This window comes from Somniosus microcephalus, chromosome 25 (genome assembly GCF_052327205.1).
Source record: "Somniosus microcephalus isolate GS21.2 chromosome 25, FLI_Smic_1.0, whole genome shotgun sequence".
Lineage (NCBI taxonomy): Eukaryota > Metazoa > Chordata > Chondrichthyes > Squaliformes > Somniosidae > Somniosus > Somniosus microcephalus.
Genome location: NC_141011.1, coordinates 25,702,242 through 25,724,351, shown reverse-complemented (window position 1 = coordinate 25,724,351; position 22,110 = coordinate 25,702,242). Strand labels below are relative to the sequence as shown.

Genomic DNA, 22,110 nt, shown 5'->3' with positions numbered 1-22,110 from the left:
GAATGCAATTTTTTCTATAGTCCATCGGTACCAGTACATGAAATCAGATTAGTGGCAACATTGAATAAAGAACGATCAGGAAAAAAGTTAGCATAAAAAACAGCGGAAACGGGCGAAAAAGCAGCAACGTCAATGAAGTAGGAAAATCGATCTCAAACTACTCTGAAGAACCACAGAAAACAAAGCAGTAAAATGTAATTAATGTTATTCTTTCTCAATGGAATCTGAATCATACTTAAAAATGCAAACTTAAAAACTGGGTTTCTTTCAAAGCAAAGTTTTGGAGTACAAAACCATAAAGGAAAAACTGGGAGTAAAAGAAAACAGTACAATAGTCAAGTAACTGCAAGGAGACCAATTCATCCAGTGATCCCAAAGTCTCATTCTTTATCTTTAAACTTGGCAGTGCGCTAAATACTTACCGCTTCCTTTCATTATCAATAATTTCACACATACAACAGTTCAATGGCACTGCGCATCCAGACTATTAGCCTGTATGACTTAACTCCACCATGTTACCGCATTGACCTCGATTTCCCAGCTCCAGTCAGCTAAAAATAGACAAGAGACTGCCTGCCTGAGGCTCCTTGACACGCAGGACAACGAACCAACATACTAGATAACCCTGTCAAGACTGCTGTATTGTCATATGGAGGTCTTCAAAGATTTTCACACCATCCAATGACTGTAGCAACACTTGAAGACAAACACCAGAGCAGCAATTTTCTCAAAGGCACACCACTGTCGGCACTGTTTCAAGTCAGTGGGACATAGACTTTTGAGGATAGCATAATCCTTCAAAGCTGAATGCCTAAACAAAAGAGTTTTGAAGCAGCAACAAATCGCATGATGCACTATCAGCATCCAGTTTCCATGATACAGATACTCTAGCACAGTACGCTATTCCCCTTCTATAGAGAAGTGCATCCAGAATCCTTAAAGAATGCAAAATTTGGTGACAGGTGGAATTATTGGATAGCAGAATCTCTGAAATACAAATGGGAGGATGCCAACTCTCTCAAAATGCCATATTTGGTAAAAGCAGTGTGCAACTGAGCCATACAGACGAGATGGTTCCAGGTCTGTGCTAAGTTAGCTTATCTCAACCAGCACAGCGGCTCGGGTGCTACAACCGGCCTCCGTGCCCCTGAACTAGAGAAGGGACAGTCAGCCAGAGTTAATAAAAAGGATTCTGGAATGGACACCACACCAAATTTCTTGGTCCCTTATTGCTCAACTCATAGTAGTTGGTAAGGTAAACATCTCACCGCCTGTCCCTCTATGGCTGCTCGCTGTCGCCCCAGTACGTCCTGTAGCTGCGTGAAGTGCTGAATAAACGCCACCACCTCGGCCTGGAAGCGCTGGGTGTGTACATACTGCACCGATGCCATCTGAAGGCTCACCCTCATGTCACAATCGCGCTTCAGCTTCGGGTCTGCTCTGCCGTACCTGGTTTTAGACGAAAAGAATTGCCTTAGTTACCAACTTGCACTTATATAACACCTTTAACGTAAAAAAAAACATTCCATGGCACTTCTCAAAGGCATAAGTGGAAACCAAGCCAAAGTAGAAGATATTAGGAAGGGTGACCAAAAGCTTGGCCAATGAGGTGTGATTTAAGGAGGGTCTTAAAGGAGGAAGGGAGGTGGAGATGGAAGGGCTTAGGAAGAGAATTCCAGAGCTTGGGTCCTAGGCAGCTGAAGGCACAATAACCAATGGAGGGGTAAAGGAAGGGGGGATGCACTAGAGGCCAGAGACAGAGGAATTAAGAGTTTGGGGAGGGGTATTAATGCTGGTGGATGTTAGAGACAGGGAAGGGATGAGGATATGGAGGGATTTGAAAACATGGATGCGAACTTTAAATTTGAGATGTTTAGGACCGGTAACCAATGTAGGTCGGTGAAGCCAGGGGAGATGGGCGATTGATTGAGTTCTTTGATGAAGTAACGGTGACGGTTGCACTGGCTCTTCACTTAAACTTAGCTCCCAAATTCCCAGACACCTCTGCCATCAAGACTACGCTTCTCCACTAGACTAGTGATCTAGTGGCTAGTGGATCGCAAGTGGCGCTCGGGACCAGGGATCGCGAAAATATCAGTGCTAATTTGATCCTGTGAGAGAGAACATCATTCATGTCCGAGGCCGGGACCCAGGAACGAGGACGAGCCCAACAGCGAGGTCAAGGCCCAGGAGTGCCGCAGCGTGGACCAGCAGCGGCGTCAGGGCCCAGGGAGGACCACGATGCATTCTACGAAACCCAAGATGAGAGGACCTGCGGGAAGGAGGGAGGAAGACAGTAGCAGTATGTTTGTGTGTGTGTGTGCTAGGCCAATGTAGCAGAGCCTGGTCTCCAATCGTCGTGGATCCCCTTGCCATTGGACCAAGACCTTACTCTGTTAAGCCCGTGTGGTAGCTGGTGTGCAACGGCCACCCCACGTTAAAAGAATTCACGCACAGGCATCTTCCACCCTTTAAAATGAAGTTCGGGACCTGGAACGTCAGGACTCTCATGGACAACCCCAACAGTGATAGACCAGAACGCCGTACTACTATCATCGTCTGCCCCACCTGTGACAGAGACTGTAGGTCCCGCATTGGACTAATCAGTCACCTGCGAACTCATTTTTAATGTGGAAGCAAGTCATCCTCGGTTCCGAGGGACTGCCTAAGAAGAGGAATGGGCAATAGGTAAGCAGAACTTGTTATGGGACAGGATAAGGGCAACACCGTTTTGCATGAGCTGAAGTTTAAAGAAGGTAGAAGATGGGAGGTCAGCTAGGATAGCCTTGGAATAACCGAGTTAGGTGACAAGACAAGACATGAATGGGGGTTTCAGCTGCAGGTGGGATGAGGTAGGGGCAGGGGCATGCAATGTTACAGATGTGGAAGTGGACACGGAGACAGAAAGGATAAGGGCCAAGATAGAAGATCAATAAACTTCAGAGCATGTAGCAATAAACAGAAAAATTTTATACTATTAAAGTTTCCAGAGATTTGTTAAAATTTCACCTATAATTGGACCAGCTTTAACAAAAAAAATAAAAACAGTTCACACAGGATGACTATGGGTTGAAGACTGTCAGTAACATTCATACACTATGGCCTCAAAATGTATCCCAATTGGTGTTCCAACGTATGTGCCACGTGGTCACAATTCCCCAGATGCCGGTCATGGAGATACGTCAAGTCGAGGTTGGGTATTATCCATGAGAAAACAATAGAAAAATGGCAAATCACTGCAGTCCTCTCTTAGGAGGCTTCCAGCAACCAATTGGAATAGCAAGGGTAGGCTAGTTTTGGGGTTGGGGGGCTGCTGCATACACTCTCCACTGGTGTATAGGTGCACAAGGTGTGGAAAACAGAGAGAGAGAGAGAGGGAGAGAGAGAGAGAGAGAGAGAGGAACTTTTTTTTCTTTCAAATGCAACGCGAGACCCCATCCCAGCTGTACTGAACATATTTTACTTGAGGCAAAAGAAATTTTTAAGATCAGTAGCAGCTTTTTTTTAATATATAAGTCAATCAGGATTTAATAGCAGCTGTATTTTGTTCCCTCAAGCATCCAATGCTCATTACAATCCAACACCTGCAATCTTCCTTTTACATTTTTTTTTTGCCTGCACAGTTCTGGTGTAGAACAGTCTGAAGTAGAATGGGGAAGATTTTCACCAGTAACAACCTCCCTTTGAAACCATTCTCTGCCTGGAATTCTGTAGGAGGGAATGGGACAAACCTTTCAACTTCCTGTGGCACAATGGATCTATCACAGTAATAATTTAATGATTCAGTGCGGTTATTCTTTCATTTCGTAGCTTTGCCCTATAAAATTGAATGCGCCAAAACCCAACTGGAGACCGTTTCTCACATCTCCAAGTCATTTGCAAAGAACGCAGAAAGAGCATTTATAGCATTCTATGAATAAAGTAAATACACACACACACACAAATGCGCGTACTTGTAAACGTTGAACACGAGTGCCTCTTTGCCGCTAGTGGTGAAACGTTCCCTGTACAGCTCACCGTGAGGCGTCAGATCACTGAGGGAAAGGCTGCCGAGACTGCCTTGCAGAGCAAAGTCCCCATCTGCAAGATATGAACGGACAGTCACAATTAGCAAACCAGAGGCAGGCCCCTACTGATTGACTGGTAAAACAATTCAAAATAGTAAGAACATTTGGACAGCTTCACAAATTTACAAACAGAATGGGTGACTAGGCATTGAGCACGATTACATTTCATATTTCAACATCCTTTAATTTTCAAAATCAGTGTTAGAGGGGCTCTAAAAAAGGTACATTCCTCCCACCCCAACTACCTACTAATGGGTTCTGTACAGTAATGTAAATGTTCCACTCTATCCTGGAACAGTGGATCTCCAGGTCAACTCAGCTACCATTATGGCTAATGTTAATAATCTCTTATCTATTTCTAGCATTTTACATTTGATTTGAAAACAAGCTCTCTCTATTTCCCCCCAGGACTGGTGGAAGCCCTCACTATGAGGAGAATGCCTTGCCTCCACTCAGTACCACCTCACTGCAGTGAAGCTGTGACTGGAAACTCAATGGAAGAGAGGGATTGAACTGGTGTCCACCATTCTGTGGTGCAGTACAGTATATAGGTGTTTCAACATGATTCCAAGTCAGTGATACACTATTGTCACAACATTATGGCCACATTATTATAAACACATCAGTCCTGTGGAAGCAGTCAATACTGAAACACTAATGCTGATTAAAGTGAAACATTGTACATACACTTTGCTACAGAATATTAATGGAGTAATTTCAATGAACTTGGTACAATCAGAATAAAAATGTTATGTTATTAGCTAGGCAACCAGAAGAATAGATGTTTTTATGTAGTGCTTTATTACATCTCAGAAACCTACGAAAATGATTCAGCAAATATTAATTGCTTATTTGCACACAGCAAGATTCCACAAAGGGCAATGAGATGAATGACCAGTCAATCTGTTTTTGGTGATGTAGTGGAAGGAGAAAAGTTGGTCAGGATATTGAAAACACTCCCTGGTCTTCTTCAAATAGTGCCACGGGATCGATCTGAACAATCAGACAGCACCTCAGTCTAATGTCTCTTCGGAAGGGCAATGATGACACTGCAACACTCCTGTAATAAAGTACCAACCTAGGTTATGTGCTCGTCCTGACATGGTGCATGGATCCACTTCGCGACTCACGAGGGGAGAGCACTTCCATTGAGCCGAGCTGACAATTGCAATGATCTTTGAAGTGGACTACTGGTAGGTAGGGTGCACACAGCAAGATCTCAAACAGCAATGAGGCATGGCCAGTTATTCTGTTTTGGTGGTGTCAGCTGAAAGAGGAATGCTGGTCAGGACACTGATTGGAGGCTGCAATATAGTAACCTCCAATCACTAGTGGATGATCCTACTTGGCCATCTCCTGAGGCCCCCACTACCATAGATGCCAGCGTCCAGATAATTCAGTTCACTATACATGACATGCAGCAGCTTAGTGCAGTGGACGCAGCAAAGGCTATGAGCCCTGACAACATCCAAAGTATAGTGAAGACCTGTGCACTAGAGCTAGCTGTTTCAGTACAGCTATGACATTGGCATCTCCCCGACAATGTGGAAAATTTCCCATCTATGTCCTATCCACAAGAAACTGAATAAATCTAACCCTGCCAATTACCATCAGACTCCTCCAAATCATCAGTAAACTGATGGGAGGAGTCGTCAATAGCTCCATGAAGTGACACCTGCTCACCAAAAACCTGTCCATCGATGATCAGTTTAGGCTCCACCAGAACCACTGCGCTCCAGACCTTACTACAGTTTGACTCAGACATGGATGAAAGTGCTGAAAGCCAGAGGAGAGACGAGAGCAGCTTCCGTTGATATCCAGGCAGCAGTAGACTAGGGGCACCAACGAGCCCTAGCAACACTTGGGTCAATGGGGGTCAAAGGGAAAACTATCCAGCAGATTGGGTCATATCTGACACAAAGGAGGGTGGCTGTGGCTGTCATAGGCCTGTCATCAGAGCCCCAAAACATCACTGCAGGAGTTCCTCAGGAAAGCGTTCTCAGCCCAAACATCTTCAGCTACTTCATCAATGAATTTTGCTCTGTCATAAGGTCCAGAGTGGGGGTGCTCACTGACGATTCCAGTGTTCAGCTTCATTCACAACTCTGATAATGAAGCAGCCCATGCCAGCCTATAGCAGGATCTGGATAATGTCCAGGCTTAGGGTGACAAGTACCACATAACATTCGCACCACATAAGTGGCAGGCAATGATCATCTCGAAGCTGAGAAAGCCCAGCCATATCTCCCGACCTTCAATGAGACCACCATTGCTGAATTTCCCACCATCATCTTGGGGGTCACTACTGCCAAAAACCGAAGTGGACCAGCCATATCAACACTGGGGCTACAAGAGCAGGGCAGAGGCCGGACACACCGCAGCAAGTGGCTCACCACCTGATTCATCAAAACCAATCTACCAATTACAAGGCTCAAGTCAGGATTGTGATGGAATACTTGCCACCGGCTTGGATGGGTACAGCTGCAACACTGTCCAGGACAGAGCAGTTTGCTTGACTGGTGCCCCTCCACCACTGGCGCACTGGCTATAGATCGACAGGATGCCCGACAGCAACTTCGATAGCACTGCCCTACCTTGTGACTACTGTCACCGAGAAGGTCAAACACAGCAACGGGATGGGAATACCATCACCTCCAAGTTCCCCTCCAAGTCTCACACTTGGATAGACAACGGTGTTTGTTCATCGTCCCTGGGTTAGTATTCTGGAATTCATTACTTAAAACCACCGTGGGAGAACCTAGCACCACAAGAACTACAGTGGTTCAAGGAGCAGGCCCACCAACAACTTCTCAGGGCAACTAAGGATAGCCAGGGATGTCAACATCCAGAGGACACTATTTTTTAAATGCCGAGGTGTGTTTAGTGTTCAGCCTTGCATATTGATCTGCTAGCAGCCTATTAAAGAAATCCATGGACTGAATATTTGATGAATCATTTCAACAATTGCTGCAATTTTCATCTGGAAGTCTTAACCTTGGATAAACTGGTCGCTATTGTCGAGGTTTCTACAATGAAACAGCCATTTAAAGAAGAAGCACTAGATTTTTTAGGTGCTTAATCACAACTGGATAAACTAATTGGCAGATTAACTTAAAATACAAGAATAAAACTTCCAATAAAGATAAATTGATGTAACTAACAATCTTATCTAACTGTTTCCATAAAAACAACTGCATTTTTAGAGTAAATAATTGGTTGTAAAACACTTTGACGTTGAGGCCATACTAAGGCGCACGCTCTTTTTTTTGTTCTTTAATACATTTTCTCAATTGAAATTATAACAAAGTGGTTGGATGACACCTAGTGGTAGGACTCCACCATTTAAAATTGAGTATCTGTACTGCATACAGAGCGATGTCACTGTGAAGCCACCGTGCATATGCGAGGAATACAATGATTAATTGGATTTCTTGGCACAAATGTGCCTACACTGACAGCAGTGTGCGTTTCAGGTGATTTTTTTTTTTAGTCAGTAGAGTGGGGGAAACAGAGAACTGGCCAATAAATGGTTTGGTGGATGCAGGTCAGAATGATCATGTTGCAGGCATACTTACCCTCCTGGCGGTGGTTTAGGACAGGTGTTGCTTGAACTTCCTGGAATGGGTGCGGAGACATCCTGTCATGTCAGTTCTGGATGGAGGCCAAATGTTTTTCATCCTGATTTGGATATACAGCTGTTTTGGCCACATTTGTTGTGGGGAAGAATGCGCTCCGTCACCGGGCCCGGTTTTGGGGGGGGGGGGGGTGGTGGAAGAGAGGGGGCAATGAAGGGGGAAGAATGTATCTTTTCACATAAATTATTTTAAAAGCAGCACCTCTACAGGAGACTGATGATTTACAATGCACAATTCACGAGTGCAATGGTTGGAAACACATCTATATAATCATAGATGCTTGTAGGGAAGATGATGGCCATTCAGCCCGTCGCATCTATGCTGGATCTTTGCTCGAGCATTCCAAAATTAATTTCAGAGTTCTGCATCTTCTGCCCTGTTCTGTCGCCATAGCCCTGCCTCTTCCTCTATTTCAAATAGTTATCCAATTTTCCCTTAAAAGACACAATGGTCTCTGCCTGAACTACACTCTGTGATAAAGCATTCCACGTTCTAACAACACTCTACATTAAAAAATCTTCTAATTTCTTAGTGACAATCTTAAAGTGATGACTCCTCGTCACTGACTCCCCAACCAGAGAAGATAGTCTTGCCTCATTCACCATCAAAACCCTTCATTATTTTAAATACCTTTGTTAAATCTCCTCAGCCTTTTTTGCTGAAAATACTCCCATTATCTCAAGGCTCTCCTCACAATTACAGTGACATACCCCTGGTATCATCCTGGTGAATCTACACTTTACACTCTATGACTTTAATGTCCTTTCTGTAACAAATTGCCCCAAACTGCACACAGCATTGTAACTATGGCCTAACCATTGCTTGTACTAATACCATAAACACTTTGTTCCTGCACGCCATCACTAAAAAACAGAATATCTGGTTATTACCACATCGCTGTTTGTGGGAGCTTGCTGTGCGCAAATTGCTGCCGCATTTCCGACATTACAACAGTGACTGCACTTCAGAAAGTACTTCATTGGCTGTAAAGCGCTTTGGGAGGTCCTGAGGTCATGTAAGGCACGATATAAATGTCTTTCTTTCTTTCCTATGCTTCTATTTATAAAACCCAATAAGCTGTTGGCCTTTTTTATGGCTTTATCCACCTGCCCGAGGGACCCAAGGATTTATGTATTTTCACCCTTGGGTCCCTCTGTTCATCCATACCCTTTGCCTTCTTTCCATTACGTTTATACTAACATTCCTTATTTTTTCTCAAATGTATTACCTCATACTCCTCCACATTAAATTATATCTGCCACTAAAACCTCTCTATGGCCTTCTGAAGTCTTATACAATCCTCCCTGCTGTTCGCCAAATCCCCAAGTCTCACAATTAGTGTTGAGAGCAAATTTCAATATTGTGCTCCCTATTCCTGTCCAAATCATCAACCCTTCTCCAATCTCAGCAACATCCTTTGTTTCCTGTCTGTCAGCCAACTTTCCATTTATGCTGCTATATTTCCTTAGAATCATAGGGGGAGAAATTGGGTGAGTAGCGCCACCTGTTAGCGCCTAAAGAGGCAGTCAGTGGCTGTAGCGCCACTGGCTGCGCCTCCCGCGATATTCAGCAGGGGCGCTAATGGTGGAGTTAGACATTTGCGCTGCGCCGCCACCGATGACGTCATCGGTGTGCGCAGCGCCCCATTCGCGATATTTGGTAGCGAACGCCGCAGTTGCGCCGTTCGCTACCCGCGCCCGGTTCACGGGGCCTTACTGTGCCGGCAGAGGCGCAAGTTAAGGTGGAGGTGCGGGGCGGCCGCTTTTTCGGTGGCTGCCTGCCAGCACCTCTGTCCCCGGCCTCCTGGTCCGCCCCCCCCGCGGCATTGCCGGCTGTTTCCCGAGAGCCCGGCACTTCTGTCGGCACTCGCGATCGGGGCGCGCGCTGTTGCAGGCCCCTCCCCCTTAACAGTGGGAGGAAGGCCTGCAGTACCGCAGCGTGCTGTGCCGCAGCGTGTGGCGCTGCGGCACATAGCACTGCGAAATTCACTTTCAGCGCCCTAAGAGGGACGCTGAGCACCTCGAGCCGCGCCCCGTCTCCCTCTAGGGGCACTTCAACTGAATTTGCGGCGATCGCGGCGCAAATTCCAGCGCCCAGGCGAACTTTGCGCCGCTTGGGCGCCTCAGGCCAATTTCTAGGCCATAGAATCTTACAGCACAGAAGGAGGCCATTTGGCCTGTCGTGTCTGTGCTGGCTCTTTGAAAGAGCTGTCCAATTTAGTCCCACACCCCAGTTTTTCCCCATAGCCCTGTAAATTAGTCCTCTTCAAGTACATGTCCAACTGCCTTTTGAAAGTTCCCATGGAATCTGACTCCACCACTCATTCAGGTAGTACGTTCCAGATCTTAACCCTCTCCTTGAAAAAAATTCTCCTCCTTTCCCCTCTAGCTCTTTTGTCAGTTATTCTAAATCTATGACCTCTGGTTACAAACCCACTTGCCAGAGGAAGCAGTTTCTCCCTACTTGCGGTACCAAAACCTCTGCTTATACTGTGTGTCTGATTTCTTTTAACCTCCTATGAGATATCTTATCGAATGCCTTCTGAAAGTCCATATACTTTCAGTCTATTACATTCCCTTTATCTACACAGTCATTTCTTCAAAAACAACTCTACTTTATTTGCTAGGCTTGCTCTAAACAAACATATGCTGGCTGTTCTTGATTATGCACCTCTAAATGCTCACTAATTTATCTCGAATTATGGATTTTAATAGATTGCCTACAACTTACATTATACTAGCTGCTCTATAGTTAACCAGTTTATCTTTCTCTCCCTTCCTGAACACTCGTTCTGTACAGAGCTAATTGACGAGGGACATTTTGTTGTTGCCGCTGCTGCTGTTCCATATGGAGTATTGGGATCCATTGTGGCTGTATTTACCCATCTGGTTAATCAGCTGGCAGATAAAGTATGCAGATAGGTTGGTACTTTACTTATACTCTGGCTCAAGCATGGTAGATCAGGGTCTGGCACTGTAGCCTCTCAAATTTTACAGTTATTAGAAATCTTTACACATTTTTAAAAATTATTCATTCATGGGATGTAGGTGTCGCTGGCAAGGCCAGCATTTATTACCCATCCCTAATTGCCCTCGAGAAGGTGGTGGTGAGCGGCTTCTTGAACCGCTGCAGTCCGTGACGTGAAGGTACTCCCACAGTGCTGTTGGGGAGTTTCAAGATTTTGACCCAGTGACGATGAAGGATCGGCGATATATTTCCAAGGCAGGATGGTGTGCGACTTGGAGGGGAACTTGGAGGTGGTGGTGTTCCCATGCGCCTGCTGCCCTTGTCCTTCTAGGTGGTAGAGGTCGTGGGTTTGGGAGGTGTTGTCGAAGAAGCCTTGGCGAGTTGCTGCAGTGCCTCTTGTAGATGGTACACACTGCAGACACGGTGCGCCGGTGGTGGAGGGAGTGAATGTTTAAGGTGGTGGATGGGGTGCCAATCAAACGGGCTGCTTTGTCCTGGATGGTGTCGAGCTTCTTGAGTGTTGTTGGAGCTGCACTCATCCAGGCAAGTGGTATTTAAGTGCACCTGCAATAACTGACTGTACATGTCTAAGATGGCCTTCAAATGCATCTCCCTACTCAATGCATGCATGTTTGAACCAGAATTTATGTTTATATATTACACTACTACAAGAATTAGGACTCACCTATCAGTGCAAGATGTGCTGCCAGTTTGGACACACTGGCTTTGGCAAGTTCATTTGTCTTCTTATTCAGCACCAGAGACAGTGAGTGAACCTGAGAGGGAAACAGTAATCAACAAATTCATACCAGTGCATAACTGCAGGTGTTTCCAAGCTTGGGGCTACATATGAATCTTAAATGCATGTTTTCATTAATTTGCTTATACAGTATATCATTTACTTATAACAACAGATCCTGGTTTTCTGATGTAGTATTTATCAAGAAAGTAACAGCGCTAAGAACAGTCTTTCCAAACCGGCAAGCCCACCAAAATCAAGCAGCAATTAAAAAATAGAAGTATAAATAAGACTGAGCAGGCTTCAAGACCCAAATTACCAGGACCTGAGGGACTGCAGGTTGGACACCACTGATGCAGTGAATCAGCCAGAGCAAAGACTCCAAACAAATCACACTGAGTGAATGTAGAATTATACTATGCGAATGGGAGAAGCAGCAGCAATGAGGGCCATACAGCCACGACCTCAAAGTGAACACAGCAAAGACCACTCTACTGAATGAATCCAAGGAGAACAGGTCTGACTACAGATTAAAATCCCTGACATTCGTTTACCCACCAAGGCATCTGCAAACCTCGATGACACCTTCAAAATATTTTCATAAATATTATGTAAGAGTGCTGAATTTCTGTGTGGCTGGATCTGCTGCCATATTTATGAGCAGGGTAGGATGATTCTGTCCCACTTTCTGGCGTTAAGGCCATTTGCATCCATCGAGTAGACACCCGTGCATTAACACCGTAACCGAACTGCCAGCCTCAGGTTGGGGGCGGGGGCAGGCGCGGTGGAGATAGTGAAGGAAGAAGGAGGACACTCAGAACAGGGCCCAGCCACAGCATTAATAGACTGACCAGAAGATACTGAAAAAGATATCAGACAATTTCCATACCACCATTGATTGCACAGGTATCCCTTGCGTCTAGTGTTACTAAGGGTACAAATGCAGGAATTGCGTTGTATGATATCATTCCTGTATTTGCATGTGCCCGCCCATTTGTGGGCAGGCATATTATGCCCCTATCCAGAAATGCCAACCGGTAAAGGGGTGGGGACCTGGCATATTGGCCCAATTGCTACCCCTGCCTGTCCCAAATATGGAATTGTGTCAAAAAATTAGAAGTTTGGGTCAACATTCTTTTAATGTTTTACGCAGACTCTTCCTATAATCAAACGGTTCTAAAATTCAAACAAAGGCTTTTTTTTTTTGCATATATATGCATTTAAATTAGACAACAGCCATAATCCCTCTCAATTAGTACAGTTCATGCACATCTCAGCAAGAAAAGATTGAGTGAATCAAATACCTTCAGATCCAACTTTGTGTTTACTGGCTCTTGGCCTGCCTCAGGTGGAGCACCCGCTTCATCGGATCTTGTCTGATGCTGGAGTTCCTCCACAGGAGGTTTCAAGCCGTGGTTGTTGGCCGTTGATCCAATCCCGAAAAAATCCAAGATCATCACCCAAGTCTGAAGTGTAATCAGCACATCTAAGCAGTTGAAATCCACATCCACATTCCTGTTGACCTTGCTGTAACGTGTGGAAAATTCTGGATGCTTCCTATCCACCAGGAAAACATTAATATGCACGAGTGAATCGTCAAAATTTGTTCTGGTACAGTACATCTTAGAGCCTCTCAGTGTTGGGGATGGCGGAGGGGTCGGAGGGTACTCTGCGTCTTTGTCTTCCTTGTGCCTTCTTCGTGTGGGGGTCGGCCTCTGGTAAAACTGGAAGACATTTTGTGCCTCTTCCATGTGGGCTGGCAGGGATCGTGGCATCTCAGGATATTCTATGTTGGAGGCAGATGGGCAAGACTGGGACAAATATTCCTTTTGGGTGAAACTGGAAGGTTTTGGTGCTCCTCTGGACACCATTAAATGCTTGTACTTGGAGTCTGGGTTCTTTTCCAACAAATCTTCCATCAGCAGCGACCGCAGAGTTATCTGAATAGACAGTGTATGAGGCTGGTCTTTACTGAACTCAACTTCGAAGTCTTGAAATATTAAACTGACCAAACCTTGCGATTCCAGAGCGAGATCCCCACACAGCTGAACCTGCAGCTCAGAGATGCAGAAATTAGCTTGAATCTGGGTGAACGATTTGGACTCTGGAATTGGAAAGGAATCAACTGGAGTTGATGGATAGCTCACGCGACCGAAAAGTCCGCTCTCTTTCCACTCTCGTTGGAGATCAGAGAACTTCGGGCTTCTCAATGTTGAAGGAGCACTGCGAGGGTCTGGCGTGGCAGTGGTTGAACTATGCGGGATTTTGCTGAGATCCTCACTGTATGTCAGGTTATCCAGCGTCTGTAGGACCTGCTCATAAACATGTTTTGCTAACATTACCTGCACAACAAAAACAGTCACAGGTTATTATATTTGCCCTGGTATAACACGCAGATGCATTGTGTCCAACTGGCCCCACTCATTTTGAGAATAGCAGGAGTTTCGAACGGTCACAATCTGAAATGTTAATACAATAGCAAAATACAGGAAACTTTCTGGTATCCGGCACTGACGGGACCGAGCTGGTGCCGGTCGATCAACATTGCCGGAAAAACGAGTGCTAATGTTAAAACATACGGAGCTTCTGAGCTCCGTCTGAAGCAACAAACCCTGTTGCTTAGCAACAGCTTTAGAACAGTCGGCGCAGCTTGCAAGCATCTCTGTAGCTAAGCAACAGCTTCAGCTAGACGCTTGCAGAGCCAGGACTGGAGAAAAAAAGCAACGAAAAGTAAAAAACTTATCTGAACCGACTCCTGAATTTTGCCGGTGGATAGAGCATTTTGGATATTTAACCTCCGGTTAAACGAAAGTTTCCTGTACTGCAGATGCTGGAAATCCAAAATAACAACAGAAAATGCTGGAAAAACTCAGCAGGCCAGGCAACATCCGTGGAGAGAAAATAGAGTCAACGTTTTGGGTCAAAACCCTTTATTAAGACTAAAGAGGCACAGGGAATGAAATAGATTAAGAGGCCAGGCTGGGAGAGAACAAAAGAGAAGAGACATTAAGAGGTATTCAAAACGAGACGAGATGGTGATAGGACTAGTGGAGACAAAAGACGGCTCTAGATTAGGTGTGAAATGCGCTGGCAGAATGGGAGACAGCTGCCATGAGAGAGAGAAAAAAAAGGAAAGGGGAGGGGGGGAACCAAAACAAAGGTGTGGATAAAAAAAAGTGAAAATGTAATAGGGGCCGAGGTTATGAACTGAAATTGTTGAACTCGATAGAGTCCGGGAGGCTGTAAAGTGCCTAATCTGAAATGTTAACCCTACCTTCCTCTCTCCAGAGATGCTGTCTGAACTGCTGAGTGTTTCCAGCATTTTCTGGTTTTATTTATGATGGTTTTTAGGGACTCACACCTGGGGTGCGGGGGTGACCAGCAGTTGTTCTGGTTAATCCCAGACCTTGGGGGGGGGGGAAAGAGAGAGGGGGGTGGTGGTGGTGGTCAGGTACCAAATCCCAACTCCTTCTGGAGCAGAAAACAAAGGAACAAAGGCCCAATGCTGGATGGTCAGTTGGTGAGGTCTGCTAAGAAGCAGGCAGTGAAGCCCAGGCAGTTGTCTTTTAAAAAGAAAACTACCCTTAGTTTAGATAGCTGGCCAGGTTCCAGAGGAAAATACAGTCCAGGAAAAGAGGATTTTTTTTTTAGCCTGCTAAAAGGGTCAATGTGATGTACAGGAAACTTTGTGCTATCCGGAGGTTGAATGTCCGGCAGCTTCGATCTAACGGCAGAAATCAGCAGCCGTTTTGGTTAGGTTTTTTTTCTTCTCCTAGCATTCTTTTCACAGGCAGGCTCTGGAAAGCATCTTTGTAGCTTAGCAACAAATGTAAGAAATCACACAACACCAGGTTATAGTCCAACAGCTTTATTTGAAATCACAAGCTTTCGGAGCGCTGCTCCTTCTTCAGGTGAAGTGGAGAAATGCATAAAGACACAGCTTATATAGTCAGAGAATCATGTCAGATGTTTACAGGTAACCTTTCCAACTGCCATTTATCGCACCTCGGCAGAGAGATAATCACAGCAGTCAAAGGTGTGAATGGTGTCCAAACAGGTCAGTCAGGGAAACATTACATCAAAGAACAATGAGGTGGGGTCACAAGGGGTCAAATATTGCAGATGCTGGGGTCTGTGTGAAAAACAAAAAAAAAGACAAAAAACATTTTTTTTGGCTGGAAATCACAGCAGGTCCGGCCACATCTGTGTAGAGAGAACAAGCCAATGTCGACTCGAGTCTGGATGACCCTGCATCACCTGTAAACATCTGACATGATTCTCTGACTATATAAGCTGTGTCTTTATGCATTTCTCCACTTCACCTGAAGAAGGAGCAGCGCTCCGAAAGCTTGTGATTTCAAATAAAGCTGTTGGACTATAACCTGGTGTTGTGTGATTTCTTACATTTGTCCACCCCAGTCCAACTCCGGCATCTCCACACCATAGCTTAGCAACAGCTTCAGAGACGCTTCCAAGCTACTGGGCCGAGTGTTTACAAGCTGTTGCTGAGCAACAGTGTTTGTGGTCAGATACGGCAGGCTCTGGAAGGTGTCTCTGTATCTTAGCAACAGCTTCAGAGACGCTTCCAAGCCACGGGCCGAGTGTTGACAAGCTGTTGCTAAGCAACAGGTCTTTGTTGTCAGATACGGAGATGAAAAGCTCCTATCTGATAACACTGACGCTGGTCTATCCGGAAGTTTTGAGGCAATGGCAGCAGCTCGGTCCCGTGGGTGCCGGATAGCACAACGTTTCCTGTAGTTGTATTATTTTCCTTGTTCAAAAAGAGGGAATTGAAAATAGTTGGATTAAGGTGAGATTTCATTATGAATATTACTCTGTACGTTCACTTGCTGTCTGTAAATTAAAGCAACTTAACGATTCTGTTTTTACCTCACTAGTTCTGTCAATTGGCCTATCAAAGGTTTGGGCAAGCCCATGTGAAGCACGTACAATATCCAATTCAATCTACTGTTGTTACAGCCCTGGGTTACATGATCGTGTGATTAGATATTTTGTAAGCCGTGACAACTGTTTAAGGGAACGACTAGTGACACTGAACCCAAGAGAATATTAGAGGAAGACCCAAAAATTGTAACAGGGCTCAAAAAGTAGTGATAGAATTCCATTGTGCCGTGAGCGATGCCTCCAATTATACAGGAATGGGAGCAGGCCATTCGATGTAATCTTGCATTTATGAGGCAGACTCCATGTAATTCAGAAAATTATTCACAAATACAACCTGCAGACAATGGCATAATCTTGCTCCTTTACCTTAAGAGGATTGACGAACTTTCCCTCAATCTTCATTTTACTGGTGGTCTCAAAGGAATCTGGCGAATTTACGACTGGGAAAGACAGGCCTGGATCTGGGTCAACTGGGATTTTCTCCAAGACAAACTGGATTGTGGTGTCATTCAAGATATGAAAGGCTGGAAAGAGTAATTAAGAATATGACGGTCAAATAATACAATGGTCTTTAACTAAAACTAGATGTGTTTGAGCAACGATAGGTATCAAATGATTACTTAAATGCTTCTTTGTTAAAAAAGTCTCAATTTTCCCCCCACATTTCCACGGGTGTCAGATGCTCTGTAGTACCTAGACTAAATGGCCATCTATCACGTGATCACAGACAGTGATCGTCAGGCTATTAGATCATGGAAAGGATCACAGCCAAGTCTGCTCTTGTCCTCACCCAATATTCACACACAGCACAAACCAAGGATTGAAGCTGGAACCGTCTTGGTCTGTAAGGTTCATATCCACAGTGGGCAATGCCATGCTCAACTGTGCCATCAAAGACCTGTGACTTCTCTCAGGTTTGGCTTGTACAAAACAAAAATGGATGTGTACTCTGAACTGACCTTGACCCTTGTGCACGGAGTCGAAGAAATCTTGCCGTGTGAAATGCATTTCTTCCTGGCTGGAGGCACTGGCAGCACCTGAACTGGGCCGAGGGGATTCACTGGCATCAGTCCTGGAGCCACGCATGCTGTTATTTAGGGAGTACAGTTTAATGTCTTTAATTTCCACCTGTAGCCGGTCTCTCCCAGAATCATCCTCACCAGTCACAAAGTTCTGGATAGAAGTCCGGCCCAAGTGCCCCACCAACAGCTCGGAGCTTCCAGGTTTCCGTGGGATTGCAACCACTGGCGACTCAATGTTGATGTTCAAGATTAATTTTACTGGGTTCTGCTGAGGAGATTCCATCCCAACATCCACATCATCTTCGAGCTCAAAACCAAACGTGTCCCGTGACTTCCGCGGTTGTTCGAAAAGCCAGACCATCTCGCTGTACTCTGCCGTTTTGTTCACTAGAACGGTGGATACTTTGGAAGCCGCGCTCTTCAGCATGTTTTGGAAGTTATCTTCGAGTTCATCCATGGATAAGGCGAGTTCCTTAAGGAATTTGGGTGAATGGTTATAATGTAAAGATGCCATGTGCAGACTCAGCAAAAACTCTTCCTTTGACTGTTCGATAAACTTAAAGCTCAGCGCTTCACTGTGGTGCATCTCGTTTTCAGACCTCATGAAGACAGACCGAAAGAAACCAAAGTCACTTACTGCTTCATATGCTTCTGTATTTCCAATGCTCACCACAAAATGGTTCTTTACTTCATCTTGGGTCAGATCCACTAGCTGAAGGCAGCCGAGAGATCCATTCATTTCAAACCGGCTGCCCATGGAAACATTTACCTTTGTGCCATTGATACTAGCTGTAGCAATTTTTCTCCCCAATTTCTCCCCACTTGCTAGCCCAACAGTCCGGAGTAGCAGCACGTTGAGTCGATGGATTTCTACTGCCAGCTGCGTATTCTGATCGTAGGTAGACTGAATAGATTCTCTGTCCTCAAAATTCATCGCTGGATCTAGAAATGAAGGCTGTGGACTTGTGTCCTCTTTGCCCTTTGGAAAGGACTTTTGTAGAAAGCCAATGAGTTCTACCATGGTTTCTGGGTTAAGGATAATGTCCAGGTTATTGACTTGCAATGACATGACCTGTAAGGAGCTGTCCAAGTTCATAGAAGGGCAGTCGGAGCTCACAAATTGATATTCCAGTTTAATCAGTACATCCTGGTCCTGAGCAGGCGAGGATGCAGGTAATTGCTCTCCCAATGCTGAAAAGTTGTCCAATGTGATTTTATTCTTATCCAGTGATGTGCCATTATTGACCACTGTCGTGCCTAAAGGGTGAGGAGAGACGGGGGATTGTGCTCCACTATCTCGAAGTTTGCCTGTGGGAACATCGAAGCTTAAGTTTTTGTGCGAAGCCATCAGCAAGTCAAAGTCAGAGCCGTAGGTCTGGACAGTGTCCACCAGCAGCAGCCCATGTACAGTCAGTGTCACTTCACTGTCATAGGGCCTCTTCACAAAGTTGGAGTTGATGCCAAAAACCTTCAGTACAGAGATGTATCGTCCACAACTCTCAACCCCCAGCTGCATGTAATTAATTTTGAACTCCGCTAGAAGCAGCTTGGACTCGACCAATACCTCACGGGTATGTTGTTCAAGTGACATCACACTCTGCGTCAGGCTCATCTTTGAATCCAGCAGCTTCCCCCGGCTATCCATTTTGTTGAAGATTTTTTCTCGTCGCAGAGACTGCTGCTCACCGGATTTCTGCTGTACCTCGGAAGCAGTCACACTCGACAAAAAATTGCGCAATGCCATGATTTTATCTTCATTTACGTGTATTTTAAGCTCAGGCAAGGTCCCAGAAAGCATGGCACCAGGACGATTTGGGTCAGAGGTGTACATTAACCGCCGTTCTAGTTGTAAGAGCACGTTAAATTTCTCAACGACATGCGTTGGCCCAACCTCGCTGTCCTGAGCATGCTTCCAGTTGTCCATTACTCGCCCCACCATGATCTGCATGTCCATGAAGGACAGCGAGTATTTCTCATAAAGCTTATTGTTGATAAAATGTTGCTGCAGTTGCTCCTCAGTAAATCCTAAACTCAGGAATTCTGGGGTCTTTGTTCCCGGATCGGAGTTGGGCTCTGGGGGAGGGGTGTTGGGCGGCGTGGCCAGTGGCGTCTTGTACTCCTCATCGCTGAACTCTTCTTCTTGGACCGAAAACCCGACATTGGCTCTACCTTTGGGCTCATCTGTAAATACAAAGAATGGAGTTAAGGTTGGCAGTGATTTCATTGAAAATTGATGGCAGTTTTCATGACCACTTGTTGTAGATTCACATGCTGAGGTTCATTTTTTGTCAAATTTTAGCTGTGTAAAGGAGTTCTCTGCTGTAATTGACATTAGTAAAACATTACTACAGGAAACTGTGTGCTATCCGGAGGCGAGCCGTCCGGCAAGCTCGAGCCACCGGCAAAAATCAGGAGCCGTTTATTATTCTTTTCGTTTCTTTTCTTTGCTTTTTTTGAACAGTCAAGCTCTGCAAGGTCTGTAGCTAAGCAACAGCTTCAGCTAGAGACGCTACAGAGACGCTTGCTGACTGTTTAGAGGCTGTTGCTAAGCAACAGGGTTTGTTGATTCATACCGGCAGTTTTGAGGGAACGGCAGCAGCTCGGTCCCGTCGGTGCCAGATGGCACAAAGTTTCCTGTAATCTGTTGTCTGGACAATCTGCTTTGCCTCTAATTCTGGAAGATCCGAGGACCTTCCACACACTGGGTTGCAGAGTAGTGTTTGTGGATTCAACTGTACATTTTCCCCACTGGGTAGGTTTTCTGATCTCAGCTATTCTACCTTTGGTTGCCCTGATGGCTCAATTGATAAATGTCCTACTTACTGTGAACAGATTAAGGGAGCAGGAAGGTCCCAAATTCAATTCCCATTGTGCGTTGAGTTAGCCAATTTCAGTCCGAGTAGAAGCAAAAGTCAAACTAACCGGTTGGGGCGGGGGGGCACACACGGAGGGAGAAAGATAATCAACCAGAATCCTGGCTCTTGATCAGGTTCAGCTGTGAAGCCACTATCTGGGCTCACTCAAAGAACGGCCGCTTGGGTGAGGTACCAGAGGGCAGCCAACACTCGCGGAACTAAACCCAGAATGAGCAAGCACGGTTAGGGGAGAACAATTGAGGGGAGAGGATAAGCAAAAAAAAAGCTAGCCTGTCCTGGGTGAGGCGAGGTACAGGGGTAACAATAATAACAATTAAGATGTCCAAGCAACACTAGGAGAAGCTTAGACGCAGGTCTTCGGCCCATTCTTTAGGCCATGAATAACACTTTAGAGAAAAACTCCAACTGCCGGGAGAAAGTGAACTTCCCAACAAAAAAAAAAAATCAATATTCATTGATCTCTTTCAAACATTGCCACAAATTGCCATTTGAAATTTACACCGTTTAAAGTGACGGTTAAAAGACAACCATGATTGCGGAGAAACCCTAAATAAAAGCTGAAAATGCACAGCCACAACAGATGAGCATCTCAAAGAAAGACAGGTTAACATTTCAGGTGTAACCTTCAATGGAGCAATTCTGACAAAAGTTAACCCATCTTGCTCGTTCAGATAGTGATCAACTGGTTGTTCATTTCCAGTATTTATTTTGTTGCTAAATCCACCAGTCTTTGCATTTATGTTAAAGTGACACTGGTGTGTTTATGCAGACTTGGTCCGACCCATTGCCAACTGGCTGTAATATAGCAGCAGATGCAGTTGTAACCTGTTAATTCAGCACTTGTACACACAATGTCATAATGGATTTCAAATGATTCTTAGAAGGACAAGATTATTAGATACTGTGGTTAATGATCTCTGGACTGAAGAGAAATTACCTCCGAAATTTGTCAGCAGAATTCGACCTAGATCCACAACTACCAGCACAGAATCTGGGGATTTGAAATCATCTGGAAAAATCACCTGAGGAGCGGAGATATCTAATTTCATCATCCAGCGTTTGTCATTTTCCTACCGAAAGAAAAAATACATTTGGCATTTTAAGTTCTTCAGATAGCGCTGTTACCTTCCATTTCCTGCTGCTGAAACCTTACTGACAGTATCAGTAATGATGGAAAATTTCAAGCGGATTAATAATTTAATACTCAATTCTTTGTATGCTCTTCTGCAGTACATATAGGGTTGCCAATCCCCCGATTGTCTGGAAGTCTCCCAGAATGGAGGTTTGGTCTCCCGGGCCCTGCTGCAGACAACCTGGGAGAAAAGTACTTTGTATTCATGGTTTGCGTCGATCCACTTTCACTTCTCGTGGATCAGAGACTGGCTGAAATGCAGCCAGGGTGCCCACAGTAATACTTAATTCAATTTATCGATTCCCTGCACCAAACGAGATTCTTCCCGGCCCAATCTTATAGGATCAGTTCCGCAATTATGGGCGCTAATGGCAGATGTCTCTACCCAGAATGCACCGCTTACTAGAATATGCCCTATCCATTTTAGTGGAAACCGGCATGCAGCCGCAGAAGGGCCCTTTAGTATTGACTAAAATGCTACATTACACCGGTAATGTTATAATTATGGTGGATAAAGCATATTTTGTCCTTCATTCTCCATATTTAATAATTATCCCAGACTTCACACTACACAAGTATGTATGTTTGGTGAATTTACTATGTTGTTTTTCTTCATTCAACAGCCACTCTGTTCATGGAGAACAAGTAATCAGTTGAAACCTTGCATATCATAGGAAAACGTTGCATTTCAAGAATGAGAATTTTAAGATTGTATTTTGTTTATATTTATATTTATACTTTTGCGAAAAAAAGGTAAAAGTTTCCTT

At 44.9% G+C, this 22,110-nt stretch overlaps 1 protein-coding gene across 4 annotated transcripts in view; it reads right to left on the bottom strand.

Moving 5' to 3' along the window:
- Positions 1-22,110, bottom strand: part of vps13d (vacuolar protein sorting 13 homolog D) — a 260,231-nt gene that overhangs the window by 196,008 nt on the left and 42,113 nt on the right. For all 4 annotated transcript variants that reach the window (XM_085966919.1, XM_085966915.1, XM_085966916.1 and 1 more), the window contains exons 17-23: positions 21,149-21,281; positions 17,273-19,516; positions 16,680-16,837; positions 12,713-13,750; positions 11,355-11,445; positions 3,954-4,080; positions 1,269-1,449 (exon numbers count right to left, since the gene is read on the bottom strand). In XM_085966919.1, the coding sequence (XP_085823045.1) occupies positions 1,269-1,449; positions 3,954-4,080; positions 11,355-11,445; positions 12,713-13,750; positions 16,680-16,837; positions 17,273-19,516; positions 21,149-21,281 (3,972 nt within the window). The remainder of the gene's footprint in view (positions 1-1,268; positions 1,450-3,953; positions 4,081-11,354; positions 11,446-12,712; positions 13,751-16,679; positions 16,838-17,272; positions 19,517-21,148; positions 21,282-22,110) is intronic.